Source organism: Corvus cornix, chromosome 5 (genome assembly GCF_000738735.6).
Source record: "Corvus cornix cornix isolate S_Up_H32 chromosome 5, ASM73873v5, whole genome shotgun sequence".
Taxonomy (NCBI): domain Eukaryota; kingdom Metazoa; phylum Chordata; class Aves; order Passeriformes; family Corvidae; genus Corvus; species Corvus cornix.
In genome coordinates, this window is record NC_046335.1 from 31,636,522 (window position 1) to 31,654,202 (window position 17,681).

The 17,681-nt window shown below is 34.5% G+C and overlaps 1 protein-coding gene across 4 annotated transcripts in view; it reads right to left on the minus strand.

The window, feature by feature from the left end:
* Window positions 1-17,681, minus strand: part of FMN1 (formin 1) — a 188,556-nt gene that overhangs the window by 101,255 nt on the left and 69,620 nt on the right. For all 4 annotated transcript variants that reach the window (XM_010391382.4, XM_010391389.4, XM_010391377.4 and 1 more), the window contains one exon: window positions 14,462-14,523. In XM_010391382.4, the coding sequence (XP_010389684.3) occupies window positions 14,462-14,523 (62 nt within the window). The remainder of the gene's footprint in view (window positions 1-14,461; window positions 14,524-17,681) is intronic.

Consider the following 17,681-nt stretch of genomic DNA (forward strand, 5'->3'; position numbering starts at 1 on the left):
TTCAGTACTAAAAGCTGTGTGTCTTCAGTTTAAGAGAAATGATGTCCCTGTGTTCATGATCACTGCTACTGAAATTTGGGGCAGCTCATTTGGTCTTAATTTTCTAGGTTCAATAAACAATGCTTTTTGTTTCCACCTCACCCTTACTGGATAATGCTCCCCTTGTTTCCTCAGTTTCTTTCTGTTTCTATTGCTGAAGAATACTTACAGTGAACCCTTAAATTTCCTTTGCAAGACAGGATTCAGCTTGAGTGTTGTCAAATACCCTTTTCTATTCTGAATTCTAAAACTAGCTTTCCTGGCTTATGTACCCCTTCTTCCATTTTTCCACCCAATACCCCTTTTGAAGAGGTTGAATAAGCAGGCAGTTCTATCCATCCTTCTCCTTGATAAAATGTATTTTGCTTCCAAATCTGCTCTTGCTTGGAACGCAGGTTTCAGAGATTTTGCACCTCTGATTCTGACTAAAGAAGGTTCTGGCCTATTTTGCTTTTCAGACCTCACTAGTGCAGTTGCACTTACAAATCAGTTTCTTTAATTCGTCAAGATTTGTCTGTTTCTGCCATTGAAATGGACTTGATCCATTTTCCTTGAGTATAATCAACTCACCAAGCAAATGATCTTGGCTGATTCTCAGATCCCTTGAACACAGACATTTATATATGTAAGCTTAGAAAGCCTGTATTAATCTCTTCCTTAAAAATTACTTCTGTTAATGGGTAAAATAAAAACCACCCCTTAAGAATAAAAGGGGAAAAAAGACCTCTTTTACTAAAATACACGATATAAGAGGATTATGCAAATATCCAAAAATACTGATAGACTGTAACCTGGAAAACAACAGGAGTGTTTGGACTGGCTTTCCAGCGTCTTCCTGTTTTATCCCTTTATACCCATCCCTCTGGTGTATGACTGCAGTGACCTGCTTTTGGCACCTGTTAAGTGACTTGACACAACACAGAGAAAAAAAGCAAGATATATTTTCTGACAATGCCAACAACTCAGCTGTGGTCCCATGGGACCCAGGAAATTATGAAGCATATGCACAAGGAAGAAAAATTCCTAACAGTCAACCAGTGTACCATAGTGCTATTAACCATTACAGTACCAGAAGATAAATCATAAATTAATCACAAAAACAGAAGATTAAATCCTCTCCTTCATATAACCAACAGATTGTCTAAATGTCTTTGAAATTATAATGTAGATTAACACGGACAAATCTCAATACCAGTGTTACAGCTTCTCTGTGCTCTGACATGTTCAAGAAAGATTACAGTCTCATTTATTACAGCCAGTATACTCGATTAAATGCAATCAACTCAAGTATATTTGTTTTCGTGCTACTGCTTTATATAATGTGATTTTATGCAAACAAAAACTTTTTAACTATGACACAGAATTGCTCTGATATGAAAAGCTGTAGAACAATGGTTATGTATGAATAACAAGGAAAGTACAAATTTCTACAGCAATCTACATTCAGAAATCAGCTGCTAACTTGTTATTAGTCAAGACTTATTTGCACCATAAATGTTTAAAAAAATCCTGAGAATTTTAACAGTAAAACATAAAACAAATGTTCTCTAAAACACTGTTCAGAGCAAGCAATATGCAGAACTTTTGCTTTGAAATTAGCAAATTCATGCTCCAAAGTCAATACCTTTTCACTAGCATTTACAGTGTAATTCTACTCTGAAAAGTGACTGTGTAAAAATGACACATATTTAATGAACAAAGCTGTTCTAGGTATATCAGAGACAGACCTCTTCTTTAACTGAGAAACACACACTTTTACAAGTTTTTACTCTAATTAGAGTGGAAAAATAACGTATTAGGGAGAAAGTGAGCTCGATTTTATTCCCTTCTCTGACTTTTATACAGTGATTGTTACATCTAATTAGTTACTTATGCCAACCCATGAAAATGAAAAAAGTGGGAACAAAGAAGACACAAAGTATCTAGCGACATAGTTATTAGATATGGAAATGTTCCAGCGAGGAGGGATATTAAAAAAGGAGAAAGGGAAAAAAAAAGAAAAAAAAAAAGGATAAGAATTATTGAGTTGCCAATGAAAAGCTTATTTTACAGACTTTACAGCTTTTTTTCTTAATAGTATTTTGGCCATCAGAGTAGTGTGCATAGAAAAGAGAGGAAAAGCAAATTTTTCACAGCGAGCCTCTAACTTCTTGGTTTTGTTCATTCTAATTAATTTAATCTTCAGTTTTTGGAAGAGTTCACACTTTTTATTCTTCTATTGTGTTGACAAAGGAAAAGAAGCTCTTTTTTGTTGACTCTCTGTCCTTGAAAAAACATACATTTGTTTTAAATTTTAACAACAATCAGAGATTTAGCAAAGGATTTCTCCACAGGCGGAAAAAAAGTTAAACCCATTCCAATTTACATAAAAATCAAAATTTGTCTCTAACAAATACATCAACAAACATAACAGTTACATATAGTACATCATCATTATCAAGGGCACACAGTAAGGATTGTTCCTACACCTCACAGTAAAAAAAGTAATGACTGACCATTCTCAAACATTCCCAGATCTCTAAATATTTGTGTAGGCAATGCATACAGAGTCCAATTCTCTTTCCAATTTAAAAATAATAAATACATAGCTTTATAGAGGAAATGTGGCAAAAGTAGTTGGGATGAAATTTGACCACAGCAGGTGTACAGAACAATGTTTTTCTATATATATATTTACATAGTCAGTTATTTAATTGGCATTTGTTAAGATGAGAAAGAAATACAGTCTTATAGCCAGCAATTTTGGAGTATAAAATTATTAGCATAGCACATAATTAAAATATACCTACTTAACACTGCAACATACAATTTTTTTTTTAAATACCAAGTGCATGATTATATACAGGAGTAAAAATGATTTAAAATTCACATAATATTTCAAGCACTAATTCACTTCAAGTTTTACAAAATAAATATTTACTGTGAAAATATATACAATTTTTTTAAAAAACAGGCAAATGAACAACTGAATGAGTGTATGAGAAAGTAATAACTCAGTAAAAGTAGATATTTAATGGCAATCTAAGGAAAAATTATTTTTGAGAAATGCACTGTTTTGTACTCCATCTGCTGTTACTTCTGGGGTTTTGTAATTCTTTTGTTAGAAAAACTTCAAAATCAGCAAACTGCCCTTCTCTGAATACAAATAAAGAATGAGAAAGGTATTAACAGAATGATACCTGCTTTCACTACTGAAAAAACATTCAAAATCATGTCATTTTTAAAGTATTTAAATTTACATATTCTAATGTTTTCTTTAATATTTTTATATTTCTAATATTCTTCCAATTCACTGTTCCAGTTTCAGTCAAAACTATTCTGGATGTAGCCAGGAACATGGTCGTGACATTTCTGAATGAGTTTGCATTTGTAACATATTTTAAATACTGCTTTTGTACAGACTCAGTGCTGCATGCAAAGTTAAAATACATTTATTAAGATCTTCAGCTATTCTTCACTCTCCTCCCTCTGTATAGTCACTTGTATTACCCCTTTGTTTTGCTCCCATAACTCCTTTCCTGGCAATTCCCAGTGCTGTCTCCCCCTTCAACTTTCCTGTTTCATCTTCTACACATATTCAACTGTATACTACATAGAAAATGTGTCACTGAAATTGCTATATTCATTATAGGCTTGTTGACACCCTTCACTTTTTAAAATTACTATAAATGTATTCTTCTCCTAAATTAAATACCATTCTTTAACAATTCAATTCTTTCTCTATGCTTTCTTGTCTTAACTCTCTTTACAATTTTCCAGGACCCAAAATCAATAACAGCCAGGCTAACATCCCTCCAGTTGCCAAGGCTGTGTTCCTGTCTCCTACAAGAAGCGCCTGTCAGAAGACTTGCAAGCCTTCGGCCAGTGTGTTTGTACCTATTGAGTCTAGTGGATCTATAAGGACAATGAATAGGAAATAGCTGAGGCGTTTGTAGTTTTTTAATAATATATACGTACCATGAGTTTAGAAAAAAAATAAATCCACAGCTGTACTTGTCAAGTCTGCTGACAGTAGAATACAGTGGGAACAGGAATTGAATCAGGCACATGGAGTGATCCTTGGGTGTCCTAGGCAGGGCCAGGAGTTGGACTTGATGACCCTCATGGGTCACTACAACTCAGGTTATTCTATGACTCTGTGATTCTGATTCTTTCTTGCTAGTGATAAGCTTTCAGTGACCACCTAAGTATAACGTAACAAACACACCTCCATTTTTATCACTATCAGAAGAGTATGAACAGCCATGCAAAGCAGATCTATGAGACAAGGACACTGTAGATGTTTTCTGACCAGGACCATGTATTTTAAGAGACTATTCTGTACAAGACACAAACTGCCCCTTGCATTATGGGCTGCACACAGTCCTATATTCTTTTAAGCTCCAGCATCCTCTCTTGCAGCTCTTTGTGGACCTTCCACTATCTCTTCCGTGCTCTTTTCCATGCTCCTCACAGAGTGATCTCCAGGTTGCCCTAAAGTTTGCTTTCCTCATCCTGATTGCCTTGTGTCTGCTCTGTAAATGTTTCTGTCAAGTAACATGCACCTAGGTATTGCTTCCGGCCCATATACATATCCTTCCTTCAGTCCTTTCCCAGTTAAGAACTACCATCCAACCATTACACAAATTAACTCACTTGGAGAATTCTGTTATGCAATACATAGCTCACAACAGTTCTGTTTCTTCAGTTCTTCTTTTTCAACAGCTGTCCTACATTCATGTCACTTTACTCAGATCAACCCACTTAAAAAGGGTAAATAACTTCTCCACAACTTCTAATGAAATAATCAGATAAAACCCTTGATGTGCCCTTGAAATTTCTTGGTAATCTTTTAAGATCCTGCAAATATTATGAATCCAAGTATATGGAAAAATCTCTCTAATTATGTCCATTGTACACCACAGCACACTTCACATTTATGGATCCTATTATGTCCACTTCATCATCCGGTAAGTGATGTACTCTACTCTGGAATCTCTGTGCCTACAGAGAAATTTCACTGGAATCTAAATTCTTCTTGTATCTGATTTATATCAAACAGAAATTTATTAATGCCTTGGATTCACTAACTTCTTACCACATCACATTTGCTAAACAATATCATTCCTTGAGACAAACGATAAAAAAACTCTAAAAAACTAGACTAAATAGTACTTTAAAAAGCTAACTGTTAACAACGTGCTTAAAGGGGTAAAATTCAGGTTATTAATACATCCACTAGAATCTGCCAAAAAGAAGTGTACAGCAGCTACCTGTCATGCCATGCAAAAGGGAGCAATCCTTGTAGAAAGTGACCATGTGTTGGTCTTAAATGTAAGATAGATTATGCTAGGAAAAATAAATCCTACATAATATTTAAAAAATTGGTATCCAGTTAAATTGAGACCAACCTATATATTTCTAGGAAAACTGGTGATTTTGTGGACAATTTAATTGGCAGAATCTCTAAATATTGTTAGCCTCTGATAAACATTTAAATTCTGCAGAATGAAATGAGGTGATTCAGCCTGCAACACACCAACAAATGTAAATGATACATTGCATGTAACTTCTCTGAGGCAAAGCTAATAAAACAATGAAACCACACCATAAGCTAAAAATTAATTTCAAACTTTTGTTGAACTAGGAGCATGAACAGTTAACATGCAAAATGCAAACATTCCTTTCCTATCCCAAACTTTGTGGTTACTATCCTACTCTGCTTCTCACTTGCAGCTGCTGCCTTAGTCTTAGGACAGCCTCTGTTACTACATGTGTAGTACAGATACAAAAATACTAATACCTATTTTCTGTGGTGGAGTTCAGATTATATGCAAGGAGAAAAAAAAACCCCAAATATTGCTAATAAAATACTTTAAAATACAATATGCAGAAATACATACTGATAATTAAAATTCTATATGAATAATTTGTTTTGATGATAATTTACTTGAGACAAATTACAGTATTTTTCAATTTCCAGGGAAATTACATGAATCATTTTTACTGACGCATATGGTGTATTTTACATTTGGCATGTAAAATGTGAAAACAATGCAAAAAAGGCTGAAAACAAGTTGAAGTTTCAGTGACAAAAACTACAGAGGCAGTATGGATCCAATAAGAAAACTGATTGTAGTAGAGAGCAAGTTGTCTCTGATCTTGGGAGAATGTTTTTGGACACCTAACAGCTTTTTTATTACTGTGGCTGATTAAAATGAAAAGCCCTACTACTAAAATGTTCTTTTTGATGAGGTTTTTTGCCATGAACTATAGACCTTGCAGTCCAGTGGGATACAAATCCTTTGATCCTGTGCAGTCACATAAATTCAAAGTCGTAAACCAACATTGAATTTGATTTTACTAGTGTGGCTGATGTTGCCAGAATCGTAATGCAACCTTGTTTTTCTTCTCTTTTCTTCCTTTTCTTTTGGGGAGGGGATGGAAAGGAGAGTTTACTGTCAACACTGCTTCACCGTATAAAGAACTAATTTCTTTGGCAACAAGGCTACAAGATAAGCCATTATAACAAAGCTTTATAAACTATATAGGAAAGCAATGATATATGTTGCTAAGTTGCAACCAATTATTTGGTTTAAGTAAAAGTTGAAGCAAAAAGCGTTATTAGTAAAGCATGTGGAAAACAGTAACCAAAGATAAAGGTACCTATCTACAGAAGGATAATGAGCAGCAATGAACACTACTTCTCAACAGGAAATATTCAGCCAAATAGTGCCATGAGAATAAAAAAAGTAACTCTACACTTTTAGAAACTGACAATTTTTGTTCTTCATAATGAACATCATTTTTGTCTAAAAGTTGTCAGAATTTTTAGAGATTATTAGCCTCTCCACTACAATAAAGAGTGTTCTCACGTGCAATCAAAACAACAAAAAGAAATTCTACATGGATAAACAGAAGTATAACATCAATTATGGAAATGACCCTGTATTTCAGTAAAAGACATACCCAGTTTAAACATCTACTGTATGCTAGTTATGCATCACCATACTACTCTAGACATTCCCATTATAGAATTTGAAAAAAATATTGCACACGAAAATCTCTTAGAAAAACCAGCCTTGGTCAATTACTCAAGAGGGAGTAATCAGAACAATCTTGATTTTATGCCTTTCCATCAATGTTTCCATGTAGCGCAGCTACGGAGAAAACTTTCTCTTCGACTGAACTAATACCTCATTCAGTGAACATGATGGGAGATATTCCAGAAAAAAGTTAAAAACTTCATAATGAAAAAGCAGAAGTCTTTTAAGACTTCTGCATTATGTGTGCTGAAGTTGAAAGGTGCGTAAGAACAAAGTGTGGACCCTCAGAAAGAGACACAACACTAGTATAGTAAAGGCATGATAATGCTGACCTGGAAAAACAGATTCTACACTTGCTCAAACTGCAAAATTCCTGCAAGATGAGTCACAAGTAATTTTAGTCAGTTTTCCTCAAGTAGTCACCCATGATACACCTTCTTTTACAAAAAACTATTCCGGGATTCTGGGATCCAATGTATAGTTGCAAAGATAAAAATGAACTGTGATTGAACATATATGCAAATCAGTCTATGAACAATAAGATTACATGCCTATCCTAACACATATTGTAAAGTCCAGTTTATACTTAAACATCCTGACAAATTAAAACTTATGACAGTAGAAGAAACTGTAATGAAACTACTTATATTCAGATAAAATCCTGAATAATACGCAAAGGAGGGTATTGCTCAATGACCAACAAAAATAAAATTAAATACTGAATGGACTGTACTCATTCCAGGACACATATTCTGGACAAAATTGCCCACGTATAAGTAAAACTTGTACTGTGATGCCCAGACCCACATCTTTCTCCTACTGTTTTCTATCCTAATTTCCAGGCTACCTCTTTTGTCCTTCATCTTGCCAGTGTAGTGTCTCAATACTACACACTACTAGGACTCCCAGTTCTAGTATCTCTACTCCCCATTTTTTACCTAAAATTGTACCTTTCACATCTCCATACCCAAGTCCAGCTCTTGGTGTCTGGTTTGCTTTCCACTGGGTTTTCTTTCACATCCCCTAACCATGAATAAGAGGGTCAGGAGACAGACTTTCATTTTGAAAGCATCCTTTGAAGGGTGATCCCCACCTAACCAAGAGTAACTTGTGGCAACCATTAATCAGTGGAACTTAATTTTGACCCATTTTATAACAACTTTGGTGGCTTTGTGGAAATGGCAGTTGAAAGTTTGTTCACCAGAAGATGTAATCAATGATCTCTAGATTTGCAAAGTCAGAAGCTGCTAAAATCTGGTCTTTACTGAACATGAGAAAAAATAGTTTTATTTAAAAAAATTTAACTTCCAATATCAGACAGATTTTCCCTATATCAGCAAAATATTCATCCATGAAAAATCTGTCCCTGTTCTAAACTCAGGACTATTAGAGCCAGAATTTTTACAGGAAAGAACATTACATATTTAATTCAGAAAAAACACCTTACAACTACTAGATTTAAACCAGTATCGGGTGTAGTAAATTTCAACGCACAGATAATTCTGGCAAGCAAGCATGGGGTATGTGTTTTCAAAATCAAAATGGTAACTTTGATACTACTTAATTTTTAGTGGCTTTTATAATTTCATCATGACACTTCAATAATTTCTCTTGTAGACAATTGTTTCCTATGTTACAGAGGTCTTCAATATCTGTGAAAATAAAATGTCATACTGTTCAAAGTACGTGCTCTACTTTATTCTCCTGAGTGCGTAACATATTTATTCAAGGCAAGGCGATGGGATAAATTAATTTTCACAAACTATGAAAAATAGCAGCAGGTTATAATGAATTATAATAGCTTCATTTTAGCCCTAATTAAGCAGAATGTTTTGTAATGTGTCTAAATTTGAGCAGGAACTCAGTCTTGCTGAAGTTTTAATGCTATAAATTGTCCTGCTCTATGCACATTTTAACTATGTACTGCCATGTTCATATGCTGAAACAGAGTTAAAGAGATTTTCACTGTTTTCAGTATAGGGAATGTGGTCTGTGGTAACTTCTTAAACAAACAGGAGAATCCTTGGATCAACATGTGGAATTAACAGCATTCTGCAGCTGACATGAAGCTCAAAACTATTCAAATCTAACAGTGAAACTGCATCGAAAATAACAGAATGGCAATATGGCAAGTGGCCATATTGAAAAAACCACAACACAATGAAAGAAGTATCTTCTGGGATATTCAAGCTATCTGATAAGAAAATAATCACAATGTAAACATATTGTTAAAGGAAAATAAGGATGAAAAGCACGCATTGCATCAAAAATATGAAAAATAGGAAGTTAATGGAAGAGAAGAAGGGGAAGAATTTTGTTTCATATAAGTATCAGAGCACAGCAGAGATGCTTAAACTGTCACCAAGAATTTGATTATAGAGTATGAAATGAATATAGAAATTGTAATGTGCAACTTTTTAAAACATAATTAAGCACTGAACTGGGGAACGTCTTCATACAACATGAAGAATCATTCCAAGCTTCCATTCTGAATGAAGATGCAACTGTCAACTTGTTCCAAAGAGACTAAGTGCTGCTTGCTGTAGAAAGTTATTGTTTTATTGCTCCTGTCCTTTGTTCCCTAGTCTGCTACTTTACCTTCTCTAGCACTGGCTATGCAAATTTTTCAGTACAGGAAGATTTTTTTTCCTGCTAGGATTTTACTATTTTAGGAAATGCAAACTTTAATGTTGCTGCCATTGTCTGGGATCCTTAGGAGTTCTGAAATTGATATTTTAATACAATTTCTTAGGAGGTTTAAGTATCTTTTTTTTCTCATAAATTCTACGTTTTTTTCAGTCTTTACATTTTTTACTCTCTTGCATCACAGAGAAACTCTGCAGCGAGCAGCAAGAATTCCTTCAAGAGGACAAAGTAACCAAGAAGAAGATTCATAAAGGCACAGAGTATACACAGCGTGGTGTAACTATACATTTAGCAGCTGAAAGACTGAAACATTTCAAGTTAGGCAAGATTAGTATCAATAATTAACCACAAGCTGGGAGACATTCATCAGTTCACCACATGGAAATGCTGAAAAGCCTGAACAGCTCATTAGGAAAGACTGACTAATAAACCCTTGCTGACCTTGGCTGCTCCTTTGAGCTCCAACTCCACCAGAGAGAGAAGCATACATGATACAGATTTTCTTCTATACACGCATGTCGGAATACAAAAATCCAACAGCGAACGTGCAAAGCAGCCAGCCACCTTATGGATGCATTTCATCTTGTGAAAAACACCAGTCTCAGCATCCTGAAGCAAAATTTTATTACCGAAAGTCAGCATAGATCCACATATATGCAAATGTTTTGCGTTTTATAAGTACTGTGGTATATCAAAGCTTTCAACATTATTCATCATTTGCCACCATATTTTAATAGTAGATTTCAGAACATAGTGACTTCTGACAAATCATGATATCCCTACCGCATGCAAGAATTCACATACACACACACAAAACTGAGTGGAAAAAAAAATTAAATTTTCTTTTTCTCCAGGAAGGAGTAATAAAAATCCTTAAGAGCATCCAGGTCAGATTTTTTTTCAATTTAATCTGCTCAAAACGATTCCAGTTTGTTGTAATAGTCTACCCATAAAAAAGAATATTTAGAAAAATTAAAACATTGTAAAATATTTTGATTTGGTGTTAAAACCTACAATTTCTGATGTATGCTCTGAAGCTGAAACGAAATTTTACTTTCACATATAAGTAAAAGACACTTTAAATTGCCAAAATACAACTGAAATCACCCACTTCTATAAAGAGGTATTTTGATAAGCATTCTGGCATACAAGAGCTTTCAACACTATTTACCATTGCCTCCCACAGCTGAATTAAAAATTTCAAAGCATAGCAGGGAAAAGCAGCACCTTTTGTTATACCCATGTTATAATTAAAGAGCAATGGAAGCCTTCATAAATGGAAGCATACTGACCATGAGGGATAACAAATGGGAAGGTGAAAAGACAAAGAGACAAGGAAGGACTTAAGAAGCATGAGACATGAAAAAACAGATTTTTAAAACAATGAAATGGTGATCATAGAGCTAGAGTTTTATTACTTTATAAAAAATTAAATATTTTTATGCCTTTGAGGTCTCAGTACAAAATAAAAATAAATGATTTTAAATTATCAGATAATTTTGACTGGTACTGTGACTTTTCCTTTCACATTCCTTTTTCTTCCACATATTTCAATGTTTTCTGGGGCACTTTGAGGCACTGGTTTTTAATCTCAATTTATGATATGAAATTGCTTTCAAAGTTAAGCAAGTTCTTCTGTGAAAAGGAAATTACTTTCCACCCACTTCTACATTTCAGCTCTTGGAACCTTCACAAAAAAGCAAAAATGCAAACTTTACCAAGGAGGCCACAAAGGTCACTATGAAAACCTCATGACACATTCTTCTCTAAATGAGGCCAGCTTGCTCTTTCGTAATGTCACAGGCAGTTTTACACCAACTGCATTACCGTTCACTACTCCTTAAGTTTCAGTAATATCATTATAACTGTGTTAGATGTAACTATACAGGTATTTCTTTCTAAAATTTGCCATGAGATACTTTAAGAGATGTAAACCCAGGAATTTAATATACAATATTTATTGAATAATTTATAACCTAACTATAGTTAATAATTCTTTTATCAAATACCTATTAACATTTCTTACACTATATTATATTACATGCATTATGTAATATTATTATGGAATATAAAAACCTAAAGATACTATTATTCTCAGTTAGGAAATATGTAAAAGATCTAGTGAGCTGGTGGAAGCCTAACAACCTGTATCAGAGAAAAACACCCATGCATAGGGTACAGGGTTATAGGTCAGCTTAGGACTTTCATTCCATCTTCAAAAAGCAGTATTAAACTTCCATGTAACTAAAGATGAAGGGATATTTGGTACCTTTGTGCTTAAGGAAACAAGGAGACATCAGGGAAAAACTGAAATTTTTACTCATTTTATCAACTTAGAGAAAACAAAAGTATGCTGCACCCTTGTGCAGCTATGTGTTGGGTTAAATATTAAGCACTGCAATCAGAATATTGCCTTCATGTAAATTCCTTTCTTTCAGAAGTCAGGAGTCCATTTACAGTATTTTGATTTAACGTTGTTGTCATCTACTTAGTTGGTTATTAGACACTCAAGATTTGGTTCTGCTGAACAAACAATATGAAGGTGTTGACAGCCACGACTTAACTACTGAGCAACTTCAATCTAGTCCTGTAACATGCAAGATAATTTCTGACCTAAAATTAAAACTGCCAGATACACAAACAGTGGGCAGGATGTTACCACCACACACACACACTCTCAATTTAGACGGAAGTATGAAACGTGCACACGTTTTTGGGAACTTTTTCTGAAAGACTCAGCTGACATCTAGCGGCAAGAGCAGGGAAAGCAAAACACCTAACAGTAGTGAGCAGAAATTGTTTCATGTTTCAAAAATATATTACTCAGTATTTTGTAAATATACAGTGAAAAATTCAAGATGCATTACCCTTTTTAGACATTAGCTTCATGTGGATGATTCAGTTGAATTGCGTACATTCATTAACTCTTCAAGAGTTATGTGTTATGCAGATTGTAAGAGATGGTACAGATTCATCAGTTAATTGACTTGGTGTAATACATGTTGTAATCTTAATTAGTATACACATTACATGACAAAAACTGATTTCAGTGACATGAAAAAATGGAAAAAAGCTTCAAGTTTTGGTGGTAACATAAAGATGGCAAAATAAAATACAGTACTGTTGTTCACCCTCCCTACCCAGTGATTGCTGTACATCTTTCAAGACTGCTACCTTCACTGCAACTTCACTGTCTCACAGATTCACCAACCCCTACAAACTAGTGGTATGGGTAAAGCCCTGGTTGCACTCTGGGTAATCTGTATGAAGTTTATATGAAATTAACACAGCGATAACAAATACTGAAGAATAAAAAACAATTAGGAATTCCTGTTCACACACTCAAGAAAAAAAAACCTTACAAAAAGAAACGGTACAAAAGTATAGGGCACATCCTAAGGCTAAAGAATAAACATATTACTCACTTATAAGCCACTATATACAGATTTCAAGGGAGAGGTTCTAGATAATGTTGCTTACTTTCACCTTCAGAGGACAGTTTAATAATATTTTGAGAACTTTCCCCTACATATACCTTCCAGAACGTAACATTTTTCTAAGCCTTTTAGGAATAATAAAGACTAAGGGTCTCACTCCTAACCTTTTGCAGAGAAAGTATGATGATCAAACCTTCTTCATAAACATCAGATATGGGATTTGGGCCAGTTTGCTACAGAGCTGGTTCAGAGAAACTCCTGTCTGTAGGTTCTTTCAGTGAGTAGAACAAAATCATTTAACCCAAGAATTTCCAATAGTTGGGCTATCTACCGTAATATTTTACTGTTATACTTTTAAAGAATAAAATGTTAAAAGTTATTACATTAAATCATGCCACAATTTTACTTCTCCATTATATGTTCCCACTGGAATTTTATAATGCAAATTTCGATACTTCACATTATACAATGTGATCTGCCTAATGACATTGTTAATGTATCAATGTACTGGATTATCAGAATTCCTGCGTTAGTAAATCTGTTTAGTTTCCATTTTATTTGCCTTAATGATGACAAAGGAAATACTGAGTGTTTTGTAATTGATGACCTGTATACTAATGGTTTAGCATATGAATCTGTATTAGAACACAGTGCAGCTATGCTTAAAAATATATCATAACTGGTGAGAAAAGGAAGATGCCATTAATTTTAACTGGTGGTGATCACCAAATTCAGTTATACTGCCATTTAAGTTCCTACTGTTATGATAAAAACACTTTCTTGTAGAATTCCACTTTACTTAGTCAAAGGAAAGTGAGTTCTAATACTAAACTGTGTTATTTCTGATTTTGGTAACTAGTTGGTCAAGTTTATACTTTAAAAGAGGAGACATCAATAAAGAGTGCTCAATACTAAACTTCAGAAAGTCTCATCACACACGCTTATGTTAAGTTCCTGTTAAAATTACAGAAAACTGCTGCTACCGAAATATGTTCCACTGAGAAAGAGTAAGTAGTTAAACACCAGTGCTAATGCAAAAATACTGCACTGCTGAGTTAGGGGGAAGAATTTAAGAGAACAACAGTAAGGAAAATGATAAAGAGGAAACAAATAAAACTGCTTTTTGACATCATTTATGAGTGCAGGTACAGATTTTAACCAGATTAATTTTAGCTGAGTTGGCAGTCAACTGAAAACAACTTCTACAGAGAAACAATTAAATTCTTAACATTTGATAGAAAGTATATGCTTGCACTACTTAAATCTGTAAAATGCACTAGAAGGGAAAGAAAATAAATCATTACAAAAGTATACCTTTAATGTTTCAATTTCTTCTTTGTGTTCCCTCTTTAAATGCAGAATGGCAGCTTGGTACTCTGTAGAAATAAAAAATTACCTTCCATTAGAGTCAGAAATCAATGTGCCATCTTCAGCATAGACTATTTCATACAACACCACCAGCTCCAGAATGCAGGTGTAGCCTCTCAAATAAATGACCTTTTACAGCGGTGATGGAAAAGAAAACCTGAACAGAGTAATTAGCATTTTTTTCTAAGACCACATGACCAGATTTTCCATGATGTTTCTGAGAGAATAGGATAAAGCAGAGGTCTTCCATGCTGAGAAGGGAAAACAGGGGAAAAGATATGAAAGACTGAAATAACAAAAGGAAACTTTAGTTTTGCTTAATTTTACAGATAAACGTGGAACTGATATTATGACATGCACACGCATGCACACACACACCCCCACCTGAATTCTAAAGTAACATGCATCAAATAGAGTGACTTAAATGGAACTTCAAACATATAATCACTATACACAGTTAAACTGGATAAAACAGCAATCACAAATACAAATGAAGACCTCAGAAAGTACCTAACAGTGAGATAAAAAGAATTCTCTGCCTTCATTCTATCAGACGAAGATTAATTACAGAGCTTAAGTACAGAATACTGTGAATGAGATAGAGGATAGCTCTGCTATTTAGTGAGAATATAACAAAATCCAAAGGCTGAACTGAAACTGAAATCCAGAGAAATTTAAATCAGCAGTGAAAAAATTAGGAGGCCAGGCATTGATCACACACGTTTAGTGATGGCGTGGATTTACCAAATGCATCTCTAGGACCACGAATACTATAGCTCCCCTCAACCTGTACCATGACTGCATTTGGCCAGATGAAGAAAGAGAAACCCTTTCAATATATTGATGTAAGGGTTAAGAGACCTTAAGAGAGCCTTCTGTGAGACACCGGCCCAGAAGTTACAGCCCTCCTAAACAAGCAACCGGAGTTCATTCTTAGATGATCAAAGTCCCACTTCTATCTGCTTTCAAAAGTTTATTCCAGCTTCCTGGCTTGGCTTCTGCTTTCTCAACTAAATGCTAATTTAAACAAGGATTGAAAATAGTCCAAAGAATTTAAATTTTACTGTAAATGTTGTCTAAGACTAAGGAATTTGTATTATCCATTCAATAGCAGAACTAACAAAATAGCATTAAAACATCAAAGTATGGACCAAAGTGCCAGATCGGTAAAATATTCCAGTGCTCAGGTGCTTTTTTTATTTCTTTTTTCCTTTTTCTCTTCAGAGCACATGAAGGAAAGAGGAAAGAAAAGATAACTTGATCATCACCCTGAAATCTGCATGACATGGAAGCTTTTAATGTAAGGCTATTTTTTTCAAACACAGGTGAAGCAGCTGAATTGATACACAAAATCAGAAGGGATCAATATTTTACAAAGTATAAAATAAAAACCTTGGTGATTCCAGGTAGTTATAGCATCTAAACTTCTCCTTGCCCTCTAACAAGTCTCCACGTAGAGCTTTCCAGCATGGGAAAATTACCTGACTGATCTGCTGGAATCACAACCGGTTAGATCTACAAACTTTTAGATTTTCTGCTGTTAATTCCTTTGATTGGTTGATATTCCCTCTGGAATTACAGGCTCTGCATATCCATTCACCTGAACAGGACTTAAAACAGTTGCCTCAGGTCCTCAGAAAAAGTTGTGACCCTTCTGGCACCTCAGCTGCTTAAGCACTCAGTTTGCAGGGCATGAACCTCATGAAGGTCCTGACTTGAAGGCTAGCTCTTTAAGGTCACATGATAACTGAAGCCAACAGGCTTTGGAAATGCTCCTAACAATCAGTTCTTAGTTTGGCTAACAGAAGGATATAGATCTATCTTAACAAAAGATCTACTTTCTATGCAGGATTGCCCGATGCTTAAAATTCTTTGGGATTTGGGTAAGAGAGTCATAATTCACCTATGCTGACATAGACCTGCACTAGCGCCAGAAGCAGATTTTTCACCATGTCTACCCATTCCCAACCCTCTGTTACTTGTTTTTTTATCTTGGCACTGTAGTGGTTTGTGCAATTAGAGAATGATGGAAGAACTTTCATGAATGAAATCTAACACAGCATAAGAAGTTTAAAAATTTTTTAACAATTAAATACATGTCATTATTGACACATGTTTTTCACTGCTTCTAGGTGAAAGCCCTGAAACAAGTTCTAGAGATTGTTTCGTTTAAGCTGTGTTCTAAAGCAGAGGCAAGATAGAGGGTAGCAATTCTTTTACTGTTTATTTATTCCTTAAAATATACTTAGAAAGTACTAATTTATAAGATTAATAATCCTAACTTATTTCTTAAAACACTGCTACTGCATAAAAGCAAGTGCATCATAAACTGATATACTGTAAGATATAATAGCTTGTCTACTATGATATAAACTGACATTAAACAGCATAAGCTTATTTTGGTTCTTTCTACCATTGTATTACTTTTAACTAGAACAAACTATCTATTGGATAGAAGCTGACACCAAGCAAAGTACTTCAAGTCTCAAGCAAATGTTTATTTTTCTGTACAAGATACTATAATGAAAAACACATCACAATTGCATTGTTTTGCATAATAGAAAGTGACTCACGTCCATTCCTTTTCTATGTTTTGTGAAGTCACCTTAATTTAGTATAATTCTACATGCACAGCTAGCATCTTAAGAAAATAACCTGCATATGGCAATCAGAATCATTAAAATGCTGAAGAATTTGAGTAGAAAAAATAATTGCATTAATGTAATTCCAAAAATCAGTTCCTTAACATACTGGCAACCGAATAATAAAGTTTAATTATACAGTGGTGTTGGGATGCTGCTTAGAGTGGTAAAAATCACAACAGCAAAGTAAACAATAATGACATGTTAACAGAAGGAACTATAATCGGAACAAAATATAAGTCAGGCTTTATAAACTACTGAATTCTTAAATTCCATTTAACTCACAAAAAAAAATTCATATAGACTACACATGAAATCCAGAAATACCAACATATCACTGAGTGATTTGTCTAGGTTAAAAATTAATGATGCCAGAGTTTAAGGAACGTGATATGGCTCTGTGTAGCCAGTCTGATTCTCACATGATCACTGTAACTCATTTGGCCTTATTAGTCAAGACATATGAACACCTGAGGGTAGCTCTCAGAGCCAGCCCAGATAGAAGGTTGCAGCTGAACTGTAGG